The sequence below is a fragment of the Salmo salar genome, chromosome 12 (assembly GCF_965601325.2).
Source record: "Salmo salar chromosome 12, fSalSal1, whole genome shotgun sequence".
NCBI lineage: Eukaryota > Metazoa > Chordata > Actinopteri > Salmoniformes > Salmonidae > Salmo > Salmo salar.
In genome coordinates this window covers 65397892-65419598 of record NC_138302.1, presented here as the reverse complement: position 1 = coordinate 65419598, position 21707 = coordinate 65397892, and the positions used below count along the sequence as shown (strand labels likewise).

Below are 21707 nucleotides of genomic sequence, written 5' to 3'. Positions count from 1 at the left end.
AATAGGAGATATGACGCTAATGTTTGTGTAAACCCTTCACAGTTGTAAACATTTCAGGGACCAAAGATCCATAGGCAAGGCTGTACAATGCATACAATAAGCCCCAATGCAATTCTGAAGTTTAATAGAGCCACAGTGCGATTTCAACTGATTTAGATTTTTGGGTCAAATGAACGAATTGTCTTTTATTGAATTTATATAACAACATTCCAAACTTGTTAAGCATTATCTTGTCCAAATATGGAATGATTCCACTATTCGTATCTGTTTGCATCGGTTTCAATTTGGGACTTTAATTTTGAAGGCGAACCACAAATTCTACTATTATGGCTAATCGTTATTGTGGCTAGCTTCACATAGGTGCAAAAGCAGGCAAAAGCAATGAGCAACTGCACCATGACATTGATCTACCATTGGTGTGTTAGATACCACCCACATGAGTTTGATTGACACCCCCTCATTATCATATTGGAGGAGGAAATACAGAAATAAATGAATGAATAAATATATAAATAAAATGAATAAAATAATTAAAGTTTGAACAATTAGATAATGCATAGATAATAATTAAATACATACAGATATGTAGAGAAAATATATACATTTTTATCAGTATTTTTGAATTTCCTTGCTCATTTAATTATGTGTTGATTTATTGTTTTATTTATCTATTTATGTATGCAATTATTTATTTATTAATTTTGGATCTTCCATATCTCCTCACCTTCTTCTCCAACCCATTGGATGAGAAAGCCAGAGGTCCCGCCCCACTGACCATCACCTCCAATGGGTTTTGAGAAGAGGTGAGGCGAGAGCAGGAAGGACACAAGCATTCTGCAATTGAGATTCTCCCAGTGTGTAGGAACTTGAGGCAGGAGGCAGGAGGCGGGATTGCGCAGGTGTGCAGGTAGCAGTTGGGTCAAGGCAGTCAAAAGGAAGCAAAATGGTGCAAGAGGCAGCTGGGGGAATAAAAGCACCATGGGAGGACAGGTGAGTTCACAGTGAGTGTAGAAATGACCGTGAGCATGATATTTGAAGCTTAGATACAGATATTTTTATTGGTAAATGATTTGCCACATATTTAATAACCCCATTATCTGTATTCAACTAATTGCCTGGGAATGTTTGTATTTTCTGTATTGCATGGTAATGGCATTATGCTGAGACTCCTATTTTTCACTATAAAATATATACTAAATAAAAACCAATGTTCCACAGAACATTGTACTAAAACACATTTACAGGAAGGACTATGCAGCTACAACATTTGGTAACAGAATAAAACTGAGGGAGATTTTAACATCATTCTGTTACCAAACCTTTTTCCAGTAAATTACATTTTTTTCTCGTTTTACTGTGGAAATTGTTGAAAGTAGTCATTGTCATACTTTACAATCAATGTTTTTTGTTTGGCATACAGCATAATTCCGTTACCATGGAATTGCCCATAGGCTACTCACTGTCTGACTATATAGATTACTGCACTTCATTGCTCATCGGGGGAGAAGATATTGTGAGTGTCTTTTCATACCTGATAATGAACTAATTATTGTAGACTTGTCTAGTCTGAGATGTGGCAGTACATATTTAATCTCTATTATTGAGTGGGCTAGGTGACGAGGTAGCTGTAACTAGGTAAGAATAATTGCATGTCAACATTGTGCATTAGGATTTCTGCCCTTTGTTTGTGTGCATGTGTTTTTTTGGTGAGCATGACCATTGTCTGTGAAAAGCCTCAGGTGCATGTGGGAGGGGTGTATATATAATTCACTCCAGAGTGGGTGGGTGGATGGAGGTTGGGCAAAACAGGTGACAGTGTTTGTTTCGGCTCGCCACAGATTAACAACCACCTGACCCAGATCACTACCCACTGGCTGTGTCATTTTAAGAGAACCTGCCCTACAGACAGCTAACAGCAGAACCTGTGGCTGTGTTTGAAAGTGTAAAATTCATGATGCATTGTGGGTAAATGGTGACTGACTGATCTATAAATATTAATAAGTAGTTATTTATGATGCAAGGTGATTTGTAGATCAGTCGGCAGTTGCCTTCACTGTCGGCTTCACTCTGTGAAGTGACTGCTTAGTCTACACTGTAAAAAAAATCCTGTTGTTTTTACGGTAATTTACTGGCAACCTGTAAGTTGCTGAAAAAATGTCCAGTATGTTAGAAACTTTACAGTAATGTACTGGTAAACCAAAGTTAATTTTGAATTTATGGTAACATACTGAACCTGTTTCTTTACAGTAACTTACAGGTAATTGGCTGCCAGTAAGCCACTTTAAAAACAAAAGGGTATCATTTTTTTGGTGTATACATACACAGCAAATTCTCCAGTGTTAGATAAACACAGATTCTGTTAAGTTTAATACTGGTCCAGTGTCTATACGGGTCAACACTTTTCAGTGTTAAATTAACACACTGCTTAGTATAAAGCCTTATTTGCATATTTCCCAGAGTGCCTTGCTGTTCGAGTGAATTGTAGTTACAACCCAAGACTGTATTTGTTAGTGAAAGAGACATGGTTGTTGCATTCATCTGTTTTCTGACTTGTGGCCTTCACCAAGTGAGCTCCTAAATATACATGTAATTAATTAAATAATAGTACAACAAATTTTTAGGTCCTGCTTTGAGAGCCTAATGTTACCCTAATGCAGTGGCCTGACATTTGTGGTTTTCCAGCCTGCAAGTCACATTGTAATGAACTGTAAAGGGATGTGTAATTCTTATTGGAATCCAACCAGAGTGAGGATATCCAACCGCAACCTGCATTCAGAATGATTGCCGGGTTTGGGAACATAAATGATGAGACTACCTAAACCATCTGTACTGAAACAAACATTTCAGTAATGGGTGCAACAAGTCCAATTAACAGATTGTATTAGTTTAGAAAAATGTTTGTTATTTATTTGAGTAGCATAAGATTAATTCATCCATCAATACAAAAACAATTCTAAAAATCAACCTGCAATAGAGAATGCTGGGAAATATGGTAATGATGCCATGGTTTTGGTTTAACACTGGTTATTAATACCCACACTTGGGTTCATTTACAGCAATGAGTGTTAATTTAACACCTGAATCAACACTCTAAATGTTACACTGAAAAATCAACACTAGGCGATTTAGGAGTAACGGTTGGATCAGAGCTTGCATATGCCTGTGCCATAAAGGTCCAGACCTATTGGCTGATAGTAGGCTAACTACAGCATGATGATTATCGATTCTCTCCTTAGATGACCAGAGAGAAGGGGACACCAGAGTGACAGATTTCAGCCAACCCTGAGAGCAGCATGCAGCACATGCCTCGTAAGAACACACACACACACACACACACACACACACACACACACACACACACACACACACACACACACACACACACACACACACACACACACACACACACACACACACACACACACACACACACACACACGATGTTGGCGGCATAATGTATGGCTGCCACTTTGCTTTTTAGTTATAATTTTGCAGAAAATGTATCCTCTACCATTTCTTATGATCAACAAGAACTTTTAAACATCAGATCGACCGTTACTAACCTCAATTCCAGCTTCGACTTCAACTCTGCGCCGAGGTCTTTGTGTAATTTACAACCCATTTTTCAGGCTATCCAAGAGGAAACGCTGGTGAAAAGAGGTGAAGGGAAAACCGGTGTCACGACTTCCGCCGAAGTTGGTGCCTCTCCTTGTTCGGGTGGTGTTCGGCGGTCATCGTCACCGGCCTTCTAGCTACAACCGATCCACGTTTCTTTTTCCATTTGTTATGTCTTGATTGTTCATACCTGGATCCCGTCTCATTATGATTATTTACTTATTTAACCCTCTGGTTCTCAGTATGTTTTGTGTGTGATTGTTTGCTTGTCGTCGTGTTAGTTGGTTTGTGTCAGGATTGTTTATTCCTGCGTGGATTTTAAGTTTCTCCGTGAGTAAAGTACGTTATTTTACTCAGTTCTGTGTCCTGCGCTTGACTCTATCCTCACCTCCACGTAACTGACGCTGACAACCGGCCACATTCTATTGGACAATGTACAGTCTATTGATAATAAAATGGATCAACTCCCTTCGCGGATTTGCTATCAACGGGACTCTCGTAACTGAAATATTCTCTGCTTTTCTGTAACATGCACTGTAACAAATTGCTGTACATTTACAGCAAAACTTTGAGTTAACTACTGAAATTATAAATTACTTAAATGCGTCACCTTCTCCAATGTAAACATGGCGTCTACTGGCTGTCAACAATGAAATATACTGCTCAAAAAAATAAAGGGAACACTTAAACAACACATCCTAGATCTGAATGAAAGAAATAATCTTATTAAATACTTTTTTCTTTACATAGTTGAATGTGCTGACAACAAAATCACACAAAAATAATCAATGGAAATCCAATTTATCAACCCATGGAGGTCTGGATTTGGAGTCACACTCAAAATTAAAGTGGAAAACCACACTACAGGCTGATCCAACTTTGATGTAATGTCCTTAAAACAAGTCAAAATGAGGCTCAGTAGTGTGTGTGGCCTCCACGTGCCTGTATGACCTCCCTACAATGCCTGGGCATGCTCCTGATGAGGTGGCGGATGGTCTCCTGAGGGATCTCCTCCCAGACCTGGACTAAAGCATCCGCCAACTCCTGGACAGTCTGTGGTGCAACGTGGCGTTGGTGGATGGAGCGAGACATGATGTCCCAGATGTGCTCAATTGGATTCAGGTCTGGGGAACGGGTGGACCAGTCCATAGCATCAATGCCTTCCTCTTGCAGGAACTGCTGACACACTCCAGCCACATGAGGTCTAGCATTGTCTTGCATTAGGAGGAACCCAGGGCCAACCGCACCAGCATATGGTCTCACAAGGGGTCTGAGGATCTCATCTCGGTACCTAATGGCAGTCAGGCTACCTCTGGCGAGCACATGGAGGGCTGTGCGGCCCCCCAAAGAAATGTCACCCCACACCATGACTGACCCACCGCCAAACCGGTCATGCTGGAGAATGTAGCAGGCAGCAGAACGTTCTCCACGGCGTCTCCAGACTCTGTCACGTCTGTCACGTGTTCAGTGTGAACCTGCTTTCATCTGTGAAGAGCATAGGGCGCCAGTGGCGAATTTTCCAATCTTGGTGTTCTCTGGCAAATGCCAAACGTCCTGCACGGTGTTGGGCTGTAAGCACGGTGTTGGGCTGTAAGCACGGTGTTGGGCTGTAAGCACAACCCCCACCTGTGGACGTCAGGACCTCATACCACCCCATGGAGTCTGTTTCTGACCGTTTGAGCAGACACATGCACATTTGTGGCCTGCTGGAGGTCATTTTGCAGGGCTTTGGCAGTGCTTCTCCTGCTCCTCCTTGCACAAAGGCGGAGGTAGCGGTCCTGCTGCTGGGTTGTTGCCTTCCTACGGCCTCCTCCACGTCTCCTGATGTACTGGCCTGTCTCGTGGTAGCGCCTCCATGCTCTGGACACTACGCTGACAGACACAGCAAACCTTCTTGCCACAGCTCGCATTGATGTGCCATCCTGGATGAGCTGCACTACTTGAGCCACTTGTGTGGGTTGTAGAATCCGTCTCATGCTACCACTAGAGTGAAAACACCGGCAGCATTCAAAAGTGACCAAAACATCAGCCAGGAAGCATTGGAACTGAGAAGTGGTCTGTGGTCCCCACCTGCAGAACCACTCCTTTATTGGGGGTGTCTTGCTAATTGCCTATAATTTCCACCTGTTGTCTATTCCATTTGCACAACAGCATGTGAAATTTATTGTCAATCAGTGTTGCTTCCTAAGTGGACAGTTTGATTTCACAGAAGTGTGATTGACTTGGAGTTACATTGTGTTGTTTAAGTGTTCCCTTTATTTTTTTGAGCAGTGTAAAAGACAAAACACTTTTTTTGCAAATATATATTTTATTATTTATTTTTTACAGTCTTAATATATTATTTTAATAGATGCCTAAAACTCACAAGTTTTGAAAAACTCACTAACGCTTCTGTAACGCTCGTGCCCTTGGAATGAGTGCAACTAATACCAAACTCCTCTCCAAAAAGACACAACATGCAGGCAAGCTAAATTGTGAGCCAGGGCAACACACTGGCTAAACACAAAACCAATTGACTGCCTACCCTTGAAAGACAATCAGCCACCAAGTTGTCCTTACCACGGACATGTCTGATTTCAGGGGGAAACTCCTGCAATATCCATAGTAACTTTCCTCTCATGATTTTCCTCAGTGGAATGGCCTTTGGGAAACGAGTGGCAGCGCACATGATGATTAAGAGAAACTAGTTACCACTCTTTGCTTTGGGCAAAGGACCAACACAATCCACCAGAACCCTTCTGAAAGGTTAGTCAAAACCAGGAATAGGCTGCAAAGGTGCAACCGACACGGCTTGGTTAGGTTTATCCGTCTGCTGGCAAACTCGACAGGATTTACAGTAAGCCACAACATCCTGTTTCAGACCAGGCCAAAAGAAGTTATGCAAGATATGGTCATACGCCCTGTTGACCCAAAGATGGCATGCTATACTACCATCGTGAGCCAACCTCAGTATCTCTTGTTGAAGTATAACTGGAATGACAATTTGAGATACACTGGGCCAATCGTCTTGCCCAGAAGTGGTGTGAGAATGCCATTTCTTCATTAGAACACCATCTCTGTCAAAGTAACCCACGTGAACTTCCTCAAACTCCTCCGGACATATTTCAGCAAAAAATAGGAGAGAGGGAAACATCTTTACTCTTTTCAGCAATCAGTTGCTTCCTAGACATCGAAGTGTCAACTGTAGGAACCCTCTCTTCCTTCAGTGGTCCAACAAACTCGCTCACCTTTGGGGTTTTCAAAGGAGAGGTCAACTCAGGAGGTTTAGCGAAATCAGGATCACCCATAAATGTCTCGGACAGATCAACCATGGTGGGATCCCTGACATCCTCAACACTGCCGATCACTAACGAGGTGACACCAATCGGTGCACCCTATGTGCTAATGAGGCTCCCAAGTGGCGCTGCGGTTTAAGGCACTACATCGCAGTGCTTGAGGTGTCACTACAGACCCTGGTTTGATCCCGGGCTGCATCACAACCGGCTGTGATCGGGAGTCCTGTAGGGCGACGCACAATTGGCCCGGCGTCGTCCTGTGTTAGGCCGTCATTGTAAAATTAAAATGTGTTCTTAACTGACTTTCCTAGTTAAATAAAAAAACATGCTATACATGCTATTGTCCAACCTCAAAACATACATGGAAAAAATAAACCTATAACAAGGGGTATGCATCTTCAGCAACAGCAAATAGTGTGTTGACTCTAGTGCAGTGGAAGTCCCGATCCATTGTTCACCCGTCTTGGAATACCTGATGGTCAACCTATCCAGAGAGCTTTCATCTGTTATCGTGACTACTGTATATATTCCTCCTTAGGACAAGAAAAAAAATGAACTGTACGAGGCTATGAACAAGCAGGAAACCATGAACCCGGAGGCTGCTTTTCTTGTTGCCAGGGATTTTAATTCCACTTCATTAAGACATGTAACACCCAACTTCCCTCGACATGTTTCTTTCATCACTAGGAGCGATAAAAACCACTGTTACTCTATCCACAAGCAAGCATACAAAGGCCCTCCCTCATCCCCCCCTTTCGGCAAATCAGATCATAACTCTATACTGCACAAGCAGAAGCTTAAACAGGAAGTACCTGTGATGTTCTCCGTTGGGAAATGGTCATCCGAATCGGAGGGTATGCTACGAGAGGGGTTGGTGCTGGAACTAGAAATCCGTGCTATTGCTGGGGCCGGGACTGGATACCATGGGTTGATGCTGGGTCTGGTGTTGGGACTAGGGACCAGGAACCAGGGCTGCTGCAGGTACTGGGTCTGAATCTGGGTTTGTAGAGGGGAGGAAGGACAACCTGAGGAGCCAGCAGACACACAAGGGAGCCCTAGATCCAGAGGTCAATGGTGATACTCCCTTGTGACCTGCTCGCTCTGGGTGGAGGTTTGATCTTTGGTTCTTCCTCCACGCCTCATCTGGTGCTGGGGCTTCTGCTGCAAAATGGCTACTGGGATAGTGCTGGGCCAGATCTGGGTCTGTAGAGGGGATGAAGGACAACCTGAGGAGCCAGTGGACACTCAAGACCCGGAGGTTAGTGATGGGACTCGCCTGTGGCATGCTCGCTCCGTGCGTAGGTCTAGAGCTTTGGTCCTTCCTCCTCGCCTCTTCTGGTGTGGTGAAGAATGGCTCCTGGTTCTGGTCTGTTTCTGTGAGAGGGATAGGTGTAGAGCGAGGAAAGGGGAGAGACATGGAGAGGGAGAAGGGGTGTGGTGGAGAGTATTTTCAGTGGCCTGGGCTGGTGCTGAAGGAGGAGCGATGTGGCGGCAAGGCTGGGCGATAGTGGGAACATGGCCTTGGCACACTCACCAACAGGTGGTACATGTATTTGGTGTGAGTGCCTCCAAGAGGGCAGTTCTCTGTACGTACCTTGTGCCATCTATGAATTGATTCCTTCGTGGGGAGGCAAACATGAACAGTCGTCTGAGGAACGTCCTTCTGTTCGGAGTGTGTTGTCAGGGTCATGATGATGGGTTATTGGGGAGGTCTGATCACACACACTCACACTGTCACACACACACACCTAATTTGCTCACACACACAACACGCACACACATTCATACTGACTCTATACACACGCACGTACACATTGACCTACAATCATCATATACGCTGCTACTAGCCTGTTTATCATACAGTATATCCTGATGCCTAGTCACCTTACCCCTATACATATCTAACCCTACCACTCCAGTATCCCTGCACATTGTAAATATGGTATTGGCACTGACCTGTATATACAGTGGGGGGAAAAAGTATTTGATCCCCTGCTGATTTTGTACGTTTGCCCACTTACAAATAAATGATCAGTCTATAATTTTAATAGTAGGTTTATTTGAACAGTGAGAGACAGAATTACAAAAAAATCCAGAAAAACGCATGTCAAAAATGTTTTAAATGATTTGCATTTTAATGAGGGAAATAAGTATTTGACCCCTCTGCAAAACATGACTTAGTACTTGGTGGCAAAACCCTTGTTGGCAATCACAGAGGTCAGACTTTTCTTGTAGTTGGCCACCAGGTTTGCACACATCTCAGGAGGGATTTTGTCCCACTCCTCTTTGCAGATCTTCTCCAAGTCATTAAGGTTTCGAGGCTGACGTTTGGCAACTCTAACCTTCAGCTCCCTCCACAGATTTTCTATGAGATTAAGGTCTGGAGACTGGCTAGGCCACTCCAGGACCTTAATGTGCTTCTTCTGGAGCCACTCCTTTGTTGCCTTGGCCGTGTGTTTTGTGTCATTGTCATGCTGGAATACCCATCCATGACCCATTTTCAATGCCCTGGCTTAGGGAAGGAGGTTCTCACCCAAAATTTGACGGTACATGGCCCCGTCTATCGTCCCTTTGATGCGGTGAAGTTGTCCTGTCCCCTTAGCAGAAAAACACCCCCAAAACATAATGTTTCCACCTCCATGTTTGACGGTTCTTGGGGTCAAAGGCAGCATTCCTCCTCCTCCAAACACGGCGAGTTGAGTTGATGTCAAAGAGCTCCATTTTGGTCGCATCTGACCACAACACTTTCACCAGTTGTCCTCTGAGTCATTCAGATGTTCATTGGCAAACTTCAGACGGGCATGTATATGTATTCTTGAGCAGGGGGACCTTGCGGGCGCTGCAGGATTTCAGTTCTTCACGGCGTAGTGTGTTACCAATTGTTTTCTTGGTGACTATGGTCCCAGCTGCCTTGAGATCATTGACAAGATCCTCCCGTGTAGTTCTGGGCTGATTCCTCACCATTCTCATGATCATTGCAACTCCACGAGGTGAGATCTTGCATGGAGCCCCAGGCCGAGGGAGATTGACAGTTCTTTTGTGTTTCTTCCATTTGCGAATAATCGCACCAAATGTTGTCACCTTCTCACCAAGCTGCTTGGCAATGGTCTTGTAGCCCATTCCAGCCTTGTGTAGGTCTACAATCTTGTCCCTGACATCCTTGGAGAGCTCTTTGGTCTTGGCCATGGTGGAGAGTTTGGAATCTGATTGATTGATTTCTTCTGTGGACAGGTGTCTTTTTTACAGGTAACAAGCTGCGGTTAGGAGCACTCCCTTTAAGAGTGTGCTCCTAATCTCAGCTTGTTACCTGCATAAAAGACACCTGGGAGCCAGAAATCTTTCTGATTGAGTGGGGGTCAAATACTTATTTCCCTCATTAAAATGCAAATCAATTTATAACATTTCTGACATGCGTTTTTCTGGATATTTTTGTTGTTATTCTGTCTCTCACTGTTCAAATAAACCTACCATTAAAATTATACACTGATCCTTTCTTTGTCAGTGGGCAAACGTACAAATTCAGCAGGGGATCAAATACTTTTTCCCCCCCACTGTAGCTTACTTACTTCTTACTTCTTATTTCTATTTGTCGTGTTTTTGTTTTACTTGACTTTTTAATACTTTTTTATTGTACTACTGACAATAAAACAGCAACATTTTCTCTCAGACCTTGCGAGGGGCCCCGCAAAACTGTGGTACGCCACTGACACCATACTGTATACTAAATGTATGCCTGTTTTCCCCCATAGAGGGGAGAGTGCGTTGCAGTCCGTTTAACCTGCCAGAGATAAACCCAGACAGGCTGAAGACTGCCAAGGCTCTGGTGGAGAAGGCTGTCCAGGTAAGACAGTTGTCTCTCTCAGAGGCGTCATGCCCATAGGGAGCACAGGGGCACAAAGTTAGGTTCCCAATCTCCCAACCTCTTAACTAGCTACCAAGAAGCCATTTCAGGCTATCAATCAAGTTAGAGTAGCTAGCTTGTCTAACTATCTTGCATGCTGGCAAGGTTGGTAGACTTTAGAAAAGCAAGCAATAACTTATATTTCTATATTTAAGGTGACTGAGAACACATTCACAGCAATGACCTAGGGAATAGTTACATGGGAGAGGAGGAATGAGACAATTGGAAGCTGGGGATGATTAGGTGGCCATGATGGTATGAGGGCCAGATTAGGAATTTAGCCAGGAAACCAGTATTAACACCCCTACTCTTACAAAAAGTGCCATGGGATCTTTAGCGACCACCGAGAGTCAGGACATCCGAAAGACAACATCTTACATAGGGAAATGTCCCCAATCACTGTTCTGGGGCATAAGACCAGAGGAAAGACCACCACCTACTGGCCCTCCAACACCACTTCCAGCAGCATCTGGTTTCCCATCCAGGGACAGATGATGAGCAATCCTGCTTAGCGTCAAAGGCAAGCCAGCAGTGGGATGCATGGTGGTATGCTGCTGGCAAACTAAATGTATTGAATAAGACTCCCATTCCTTTAAAAAAAAAAAAAGATTTTAGCAGAGAAGCCCCTCAGCCATCCTCACATACTTTTTTGGTCCCCTTTAGATTTTTGGGGTGCATGAGGCCCCTGGTCTCTTCTCTCCACACAACCACTGTCTGGGCCTACAACAGACACACCACAACCAACACATTGCCTACAGCAGTGGTCACCCACCCTGGCCACACTGAAGAGCGACAGGGTATGCAGGGTTTGGCTCCAGCCCAGCACTAAGGCACCTGATTCACACCTGATCCAAAGGCTAGAGGAAAAAGCCTTCATACACTGCAGCTCTCCTGGATCAGGGCTGCAGACCAACTGACCTAAAGACACTTTCCTACCCTCTCTCTCTCTCTCAGCTGCGGAGGGTTTTCTCTGTACAGGGCCCCTATCCTGTGATCCGTGCTGCCTTGCAGGCCAGAGGTTGGGTGGAGCGTCGACTGCCACGCCCCGCCCCAAAACCAGCAGGCCATTGTCATGGTGAAGACGATGGTGAGGATGGGGATGACAGTAATGATGGCAACGGTAAGACGGAAGCTCTTCATTGGGCAAGCACATTAGGTTTGAATACATTTGTCAACCTACAATCAGACAGTGGCAAGGAAACTTTCAAGGAAGAAACTTGCTCTTGTGAGGTATTCTGTAGTCCACAAAGGCTGTAAGAGAGACTTCAACAGTTTTAAGTTTGAGCCTACTCATACAGTATAAGGTAAAGCAGAATCCCTGCTAATGGTATGGATAGGGCACTTAGATTAATAGCTGTAGTGTAAATGTAATGGAGAATAAGATACAACCTGAGCCCATACCACATCAACCAAGATATGTCACACCGCACACATCACTCTCCTGTCAGGACAGAGCTTGTCATCGCTCGAGTAAGAAGTTGACCCCGACCACAAATCTAGGATCAGATTAGCCTACTAAAAACCTAATCTTAACCATTAGGGGGATTCAAAAATATTTGGTCCTGTATCAGTGGTTAGGAGCAACTACCTTCTCCCATGTCTAGTCCTATGTTCTACATACTTTTATTCTCTCTTCTTTTTCAGACAGAGGGGTGAAGGGGGCGAGGGGGCACGACCCTGATGACATGTATGACCTCATGGTGAGCTGCTGTTTGATGTGGCGTCATTGCTAGATTTTCCCCTTTCCTGTCACTCTTTCACTCACCCTTTCTTCCCCCAGTCTCGTCTGGTGCGAAATGAAACAACATACTTCTACTGGACGACACGGAGGGATGAGATTGACTGCCGCTCGTTACGGAAGGACCAGATGACCAATCACTATGCAAAGTCGGGCACTTTTACCACCAAGGTCACAGTCTGAATACAGATTGCACTCAATTCACTTAAGGAAATAACGGGAATACTCAGGCTACATTCTAGTGCCTCTCTCTCCCTCCCTTCTATTCTATTTTATTCTATTATCCTACTATTCTTTTCTTTACTTTATTCTATTTTATTCAGGGATACATAATATGAGTAATTATAATCTCTCTCTCTCTCTCTCTCTCTCTCTTTCTCTCTCTCAGGTGGGTCTGTGTGTGAACTTGAGGAACCTTCAGTGGTTTGATGCTACAAACCCAGACACATTCTTCCCACGATGCTACAGGCTCGGGGCAGACGATGAGAAACATGCCTTCATTGGTCAGGTCACTCTCTAACTGTCATTCTGTCCTGCACCCCAAGATGCATGTCTTTCTTCCTGTGATAGCTCAAGGTAGTAGTTTCCCTTAGGATCAGATGACCTTAACCCAAAGTCTCTAACCTTAACCATTAAAGGAATGTAACAGTATCTGATCCTGTATCAGTGGTTAGAGAGACCTTCTACCCACTTCTCCCTGAAGGCACTTGTCCTTCTGCAAGCACCTCTCCATCCCCAATTCACAGTCAACATTACTGTATAGTACATGTTTATTATGAATGTCTAATTGAAAAAAATCCTATTTTTCATTATCCTTTCTTTCTCTTTCTCTGGCCCCGCTCCCCTTCTCTCTCATCCACTTTTTTAGAAGACTTCAGGAGGACCGCATGTACTAGTCTACTCCAGCACATAGTGGAACGGAGTGATGGAGAGGGAAGAGAGCGAGTAGAGGCAGAGGAAGAAAAGGTGGAAGAGAACTTGTCACAATCCGAGGGTATCAGAGTGATATACTGCACACACACAATAAATTGCAATACATTGTGCCATTCTCAATGTCAAGCCAATACGTCTTCCCCAGGCCCTAGGAAACGCAGAGCAACTCGATTGGTCAGTCCAAGAATGATTGACAAGGCTTTGCACGTATGCCAGGAGTTTCTCAACAGCTTGGACCACATTGACATTGATGTCACCATGGAAACGCCACCCTCCCTCACAGAACAGCAGTGGGTCAAGTTCATGCATGACTACTACCTGGTCGTCCAGTGAGTGTGTTGTGTGTAGTCAAGGGCTATTAGTTAGTCATTCATAGCTTCATTGTCTTTGCTCAGCTAACCCATAGGTACATACTAGCACTCGACTAAGGTATTTGGTTCAAATACCCCCCTCTGTGTTTCTCCCTCCCTCTCTCTGTGTGTGTGTGCTCGTAGTGAAGGTGTGGGGATTGAGGGCAGTGGTGTGTATGTGGAGCGTTGTCAGGCCATGCTGAATAGACTACAGGTGTGTCCACAGCTGGAGACGGATGGCCTCCACAACATCTGGATCATCAAACCAGGGGCCAAGTCACGGGGCAGGGGTGAGGCTGGCTCTGTCTGTGTGTGTGTCTGAGGGACAAGTTGATATGATGCGTGGGGCTGGTTGGGTGTGTGTCATAGGGTTTGCTGTGTATGTTAATGTTTATTTTAACGTTCATGTGTTTTTGTAACTCTTTCTCTTTCATATCTTATTAATGTCTACCCTTACACCCTCATTCCCCCGCTTTCTTTCCTTGTACTCCTCTCTCTCTCTCTCCCTCTCGTTGTCGTTGTCCCTCTTTCCTATCTTATATGCCATTCTCTTTTTGTCTCTCCCCACTATCTCCCTCCCTCTCAATCACCCTCTCTCTCCTCCTCCCACTCCCCTCCAGGTATAATGTGTATGAATCGCCTGGAGGAGATCTTGAGGCTGGTGGACAGTGACCCGTCCCTAATCAAGGACAGTAAGTGGGTGGTGCAGAAGTACCTGGAGCGCCCCCTGTTGGTCTATGCCACCAAGTTCGACCTGCGCCAGTGGTTCCTGGTCACAGACTGGAACCCCCTGACCGTGTGGTTCTACCGCGAGTGCTACCTGCGCTTCTCCACCCAACCCTACTCCACACAGACCCTGGATAGGTAAGAGAGAAGTGGGGGGGGGGGGGTGAGTGTGAAAGGTGGAGGGGGGAGAATGAATGAATGAGAGAGAGAGAGAGAGAGAGAGAGAGAGAGAGAGAGAGAGAGAGAGAGAGAGAGAGAGAGAGAGAACTTGCTTATTTACCTGATCCACATCAGTTTTCCTTTATCAAGGGGTATTCTAGAGCAGTAATACCAAAAATATCAATAGTCCATTCTGTCCATCTCTCGCTTTCTCTCTCTGCCTCCATCAGCTCAGTCCACCTGTGCAACAACTCCATTCAGAAGCATTTCCAGCCGTCTCAATGGCGCCACCCGGAGGTGCCCAAGGACAACATGTGGTCGTGCTCCCAGTTCCGGGCCTTCCTGCGTGCCCAGGGCCAGGGGGCATCGTGGGGGGCGCTGGTGGTGCCTGGGATGCAGCGGGCAGTGGTCCACGCCCTCCAGACTGCCCAGGACCTGGTGGAGGGGCGCAGGGGCAGCTTTGAGCTCTACGGGGCAGACTTCATGCTGGGTCGGGACCTGAGGCCCTGGCTACTGGAGATCAACGCCAGCCCTACGATGGCCCCCTCCACGGCAGTCACCGCCCGCCTCTGCCCTGCCGTGCAGCTGGATACCCTCAAGGTGGTGCTGGACCGACGGGCGGACCCTGGTGCCTATACAGGGGGCTTTCAGCTCATCTACAAACAGGTGAGGCCAAGGATATATTAATAGACAGACATACATGCAGATCATTCGGACACAAGCTTGATGATCACATATGATGAGTCTATGCAGACTATGCAAAGCATTCCCAGGTACTATAAGGCATGAATAATACCCAGGCCCCATCAGGAGTGTGTGAACATATCTCTTTTCCTCATTCTCCCAGGCTACAGTTGAAGTCCCTCAGTACATGGGAGTTAACCTCCTGGTGGAGGGAGCCCCACTAAGACGACCCCGACTGCCCCCACATAGAATCCGTGTCATCCTTGACCCCCCTCTCACCACACACATTCACACCCGTACCAACCAGTCAGCCCCAGAAGCAGAAGACAAACCCTCCAGTCATAGACCATCCCCATGCCGCCGCCCCTCGGGCAAAGAGAACCAATCAGGGTTAAGGGGGAATAGGTTCCACAAACGAGATGAAGAGGGTGGAGCTCTGGGGCGCCAGCACACCTCCCCTACTCTGAGGTTGTCTCAGAGAATGGCAACAGAGCGCCCTCTGGCACTCCACGGCGAGCACCAGAAGAGGGCTCGTTGCCTGGGGATGAGTCTGAGCAGCAATTGGCCTCTCCGCCTGGTACCCAGGACTCTGTCCCACTCCCTTAGCACCCCCTGTGGCATATTAGGGGGTGACACCCACCCCTCTCAACCTAACCCCCACCCCAGGCCTGCCCCAGGACCCCGCACCGCCCGACCCTTCCTCCCCCAGTCCTCCCTGGGACCACCACGCAAGGCTCCAACCCGGAGCCTGCCCACACTCTACGGCCCCATCCCAGCCCTGGAGGTCTTTGGCCTGCGCCCCAGCCCACTGACAGAACCCTTATCTGGGCCCTGCCCAACTCTGGCCTCCGACCCTGGCCTCCGCATACACCAGTTCCTCCCCCACTTCCACAGGCAGGCTATGGCCACCTATAAAGGAGACTGCGCCAGCGGAGGACCCAAATCCTCTTGACGTAAATCCTTATCTGAAACATAAGGGAAAACACAAAACTGACTTTGGCTTAGCATCTATGGGTAACGTCATAATGTACTTGACACACGGGGCTTTGCAGGGAGGAAACGATCTCTTAAACTGTCATCATGTGTTAATTACTCACTTTTGGAATTTTATTTGTCTTGAAGAACTGTCATCATGTGTTACTTACTCACTTTTGGAATTTTATTTGTCTTGAAAGTAAAATTAAATAGAACATGAAATAAAGACTTTCCATCTATGAAGTTAATGTGTCTTGTATTCAGTGTTAGACTACACATACAGGACCTCCTGCAGATATCACTATCAGTGATCCTAAGGATGAGTTTTTGTTAACTGGGTTCTTCCTGTATTGGTAATTGTATTTGGTTATACATAAATGATAGATAATTCAAATGGCATTCAAGTGAAAAAGTTTTTAAAAAGGTATTCAACCATTTCAGGAAATATCTAGTCAATATATCCTAAGCAACCAATCAGTTAACTCAAAAGTAGACAAGGAAAAAAAGCAGATTACAAAAGAAATCACAATTTAATTTATTTGTTTAACAATGGTTGCTGAATGTAAATCTTGCCTGTCTGAATGCTGAATGTAGATATTGTCTGTCTTTTTTATTTAATCCTGAGTGGTTGGTCTGGTGGAGTGGTTGGCGGTCTGTCTGTGTCTTTTTATTGGGGGAGGGGAAGGGGTGAGGTCTGAGTTGGGATGGGATGGCATTGGTTGGATGGGGTGAGCGCTGTGGTGGCTGCTGCTGTGTCCAGGGTTGTCAGAGGGGTTGGTGCTGTGACTGAAAACTGGAAACTGTGCTGGGGCTGGGACTGGAGACCAGGGGTTGATGCTGGGACTGGGGAACGGGAAAAACAGTAACCGGGAACCGAGAAGTGGGGCTGCTGCAGGTGCTGGGTCAGGATCTGTGTCTGTAGATGAGAGGAAGGACAACCTGTGGAGCAAGCAGGCCCACAAAGGAGCCCCAGAGTTCAATGGTAGGACTCCCCTGTGGCTTGCTCGCTCCGAGTGAAGGTCTGGTCCCTCCTCCGCGCCTTGACTGGTGGTCTAGTGCTGGGATTGGAACCCGGGATCTGGATTAGAGCTGGGGCTGCTGCAGGTGCTGGGTCAGGATATGGGTCTGTAGAGGGGAGAAAGGACAACCTGAGGGGCAAGCAGGCACACAAGGGAGCCCTAGACCCAGGGGTCAGTGGAGGTTCCTGGTTCTGTGAGAGGGATAGGTGTAGAGCGGGGGTGTCAAAACTCATTCCCTCGAGGGCCAAGTGTCTGCAGGCTTTTGGTTCTTCCTTTCAATTAAGACCTAGACAATCAGGTGAGGGGAGTTCTTTACTAATGAGTGACCTTAATTCATCAATCGAGTACAAGGATGGAGCGAAAACCCAGGCCTCCATGGAATGAGTTTGACACACGTTGTGGAGTCGTCCACCCCCAGGTGCACGTTTTGGTTTTTGCCCTAGCACTACACAGCTGATTTAAATAACCAACTCACCATCAAGCTTTGAATATTTGAATGAGCTGTGTAGTGCTACAGTAGGGCTCCCGAGTGGTGCAGTGGTCTTAGACACTGCATCTCAGTGCAAGAGGTGTCACAGCAGTACCTGGTTTGAATCCAGGCTGCATCACATCTGGCCGTGATTGGGAGTCCCATAGGGTGGCGCACAATTGTCTCAGCGTCATCTGGGTTTGGCTGGGGTAGGCCGTCATTGTAAATATTAATTTGTTCTTAACTGACTTGCCTAGAAAAATTTAAAAAACGCTCACCCAGGACCAATTTTTGGGAAACCCTGGTGAAGGGGGAGAGAGATGGAGAGGGAGAAGGGGTCTGGTGCTGGAGGACTGAGAGAACAAACAGGGTCCAGACCCGCCTGGCCTCAGAGCACTCACCAACAGTTGGTACTTGTGTTTAGCAAGAGTGCCTCCTTGGGTGCAGTTCTCTGTGTGTGCCATCTATAGATGGATTCCCTAGTGGGGAGGCAACCATGAACAGTCATCAGTCATCCTTCTGTTCGTAGTGTGTTGTCAGGGTCAAAGTCTGATCATTTCATTGCAGATTTGGATGAGGGCCTCTGGCAGGTCATTTGTGTTATTCTTAATTGTTCACAGGTATTGGCATTCCTGTCACCTGACTGCCAGCCTTGGTACCTTTCTTTTCAGGCAATTGCAACATGCTTTTTACACTTCCACATAAGATGCCAGAATCTCACCTCATTGGCAAAGTCTCACTGGTATGGTAATTTTCTGTCAGGATTTCCATTCCAAGTCCAACTACTAACAGATTGGATTAGTTTAGAAATGTTATGTTATTTATGTTTGTGTAGCATAAGATTAATCAACCAATCAATGTACATGCAAAAACACAGGTATTGAAACAAACAATTTTGAAAATCAACCTCAATAGAGCATGCTGGGAAATATGATAATGATGGGTTTGGTTTAGAGCGAACATAAATTTGTCATTTTACTCAACAAGCTTGTTCAAATTCAGCTCACTTTAAGCAGAGTTTGTTAAGAAAACAATCTTTAACACATTAGCTCAAATTCATGTCCTTTTGAAGTCCACTCAACTCACAGAATAGCGCTGATTAATTAAGCCATTGCTTAAGTTTGCTTTTTTTTAGAGTGTTGCCTTCAAAGGCAAACATTAATTTGTAATTTCACTCAACAAGTTTTTTCAAAATCAGTTCACTTCGAGCAGATTTGTTGAGTAAAGAAACTTTATCACATTAGCAAAAAAAGTCCACTGATTAAGCAACACACACACATGCACAAATTCAAAGCAAATGTTTCTAACAATGGCGGTCAGTGCCGTTTCAGATGAGGGAGGATGATTATTTTTCATGAGCATGGCCTTATTTCTATTACAGCATATTGGATGACTGTCATTCATATTCCATTCACCCAGCTAAACAGCGTTAGGTTTAGGCTACTACATGATACTCTAATTTTCCCTATATCCATCATGAGGTTGCTACAACCTAGCCTATGAATGAAAGTTTACAACGTAGGTGACCACAGGTCGAGAAACAAATTTGATGTCACAGACAATGACACATGGACAGACTGATACCGCCTTGCACACTCTTGCCTGCATCTAGCTGATAGTGGATGTAATCATTAGTCCAACGCATTTGTGAACCTGCTACAATCATGCAGTAACATTACAGTGTACAGTCAAGTTAGCATTTACACCGGCGGGCCCCGATGGCAATAAATTAGTAACTTGGAACAGTTCCAGTGTTGTGTTGGATAGTCATAGCCAGCTAGGTAACATAGCATTCCTCTGTTTGAGCAGGGTGTTTCAGTAGGCTAAACTAGCTAGCTGCACTTGTTGGCTAAGTAAGTGAAACTGAAAGTGGAAAAAAAATTACAATCTCACTCTCTCTCTATTTCTCTCTTGCTTTTCCTTCATTTAGGAAGAAATTAATGTGTTCAAAACTGTTGAACTATTTTCTTTCTCTCTCTTTGAGTCAACTATTCACCACATTTTATGCACTGCAGTGCTAGCTAGCTGTAGCTTATGCTTTCATTACTAGATTAATTCACTGATCCTTTGATTGGGTGGACAACATGCTGCAAAAGCTCTGATAGGTTGGAGGACGTCCTCCGAAAGTTATAATTACGGTTTAAGTCTATGGAAGGGGGTGAGAACCATGAGCCTCCATGGTTTTGTGTTGAAGTCAATGTACTCAGAGGACGACGGAAGCTAGCTGTCCTCCGGCTACACTATGGTGCTACCCTACAGAGTGTTTTAATCCATTATTTTGTGACGTGAATCAGGCTATCACACAGCAAATTGGCCAATGTCAGTGAGTGTTGATTTTTCAGTTTAACATTTGTAGTGTTGATTCAGGAGTTAAATGAACTCTCTAAGTGAAATTAACACTCAGTGGTGTAAAATAACCCCAGTGTTGATGTTAATAACCAGTGTTGAGTATGAGAGTGTGATTGTGTCAATTTTACTCTGTGGAGAATAAAAGGCTCTGCATAGTCAATCCGAAAACTGAAGTGGCCGTACAGCATTTACTGCAATGCAGCCTCAGCAAACGTCAGGGCTTTCATACTTCTTGTGTTTAGCGGAGCAGAACAGAGCTATTGTGAAGGAAGTTGTCAAGGAAGTGAGCTTGTGTTTTACAGGACGTCACCACCCCCATCTACCGTCAACCAATCATGTCAATGCAGAGCTATACAGAGCCCTCTGCATTGTAAAAATAATTGAGAGGCGCAGGGCGATGCAGTACAGAGATTGATTTAGACTCAGCATGCCTCGGGATGCTCCGCAATTGTGTCACACCCTCCATACAAAACCTCTGGCCACGAAGCCTCTGGATCATGTATAAATTGGCTTTAAAACATGTCCATCAAAACCACGCCCATGATTATCATTTCCCAGCATCTGTGTTTTTGCAAATACATTGATTGATTGACCAATTTTATGCTACAGAAAGATAAAGAACATATTTTTCTAATGTAATCCAATCAGTTAGTTACATTTAAGTCACTGTTACTGAATGGGTTATTCCAGTTTAAATTGTTTAGGTAGTCCCCTTTATCAATGTTTCTAACCCTGACAGTCATTCTGAATGCAGGTGAATAAAATTTCCACTCCAACTGCCCCTGATCACACTACCATACCTCCTACTGCCCTGAGTCCTCTCCCCTGACCTTGCCATCCAGTGCCACCATTCCCCAAGAATCCCTCATCCAAATCTGCAATGACATGGCCAAAACCAGAACTGGACGTCTAAATAACCCATTATGTCCCTGACTCTATTCACCCTCAACACCGGAAGCTTCTGGTTTCCAGACAGGTGACAGACTGTCCTGGGACACCTCTCCAATAACTCTGCAGACATCTACCTCCTCCAGGAGTGCGGCATCCCATACAAGGAGATGTACGTGCTCCTGGAGGAGGAGTGGACCCTGGACAGTTCTATCTGGTCAGGCTCCAACACCGCCAGAGCGGACGGAGTCAACATATTGGTGACCAACCCCTACCTCCAACAAGTCCAACATGGTGGTCAAGAGTGGGCCACATTAAGGCAGTTACAGTGCATTCGGAAAGTATTCAGACCTCTTGAATTTTTCCTAATTTTGTTATATTACCTTATTATAAAATGATTAAATTAATTTCCTCATCAATTTTTTTATTTCACCTTTATTTAACTAGGCAAGTCAGTTAAAAACAAATTGTTATTTACAATGACGGCCTAGGAACAGTGGGTTAACTGCCTTGTTCAGGGGCAGAACGACAGATTTTTACCTTGTCAGCTCAGGGATTCGATCTAGCAACCTTTCAGTTACTGGCCCAATGCTCTAACCACTACACTACCTGTCGCCCCAATCTAC

The 21707-nt window shown here is 45.3% G+C and overlaps 1 protein-coding gene across 1 annotated transcript; it reads left to right on the top strand.

The window, feature by feature from the left end:
* Window positions 1-867: 867 nt before the first annotated feature.
* On the top strand, window positions 868-16599 carry ttll3 (tubulin tyrosine ligase-like family, member 3). Its single transcript, XM_014132700.3, has 13 exons — window positions 868-990; window positions 3237-3309; window positions 10640-10731; window positions 11746-11911; window positions 12436-12491; window positions 12572-12700; window positions 12918-13032; window positions 13398-13523; window positions 13608-13791; window positions 13957-14102; window positions 14433-14676; window positions 14928-15363; window positions 15545-16599. Exons 2-13 carry the CDS (start codon window positions 3294-3296, stop codon window positions 16331-16333), a joined length of 2499 nt encoding a protein of 832 aa, XP_013988175.1. The 5' UTR covers window positions 868-990; window positions 3237-3293; the 3' UTR covers window positions 16334-16599.
* The last annotated feature ends 5108 nt before the right edge of the window (window positions 16600-21707 follow it).

Bases quoted from the DNA above. Each gene is read 5' to 3' on its own strand.
- ttll3 (XM_014132700.3), top strand. The intron at 13,033-13,397 runs GTCAGGTCACTC...CCACTTTTTTAG, and splicing joins TGAGAAACATGCCTTCATTG to AAGACTTCAGGAGGACCGCA. The intron at 14,103-14,432 runs GTGAGGCTGGCT...ACTCCCCTCCAG, and splicing joins GGCCAAGTCACGGGGCAGGG to GTATAATGTGTATGAATCGC.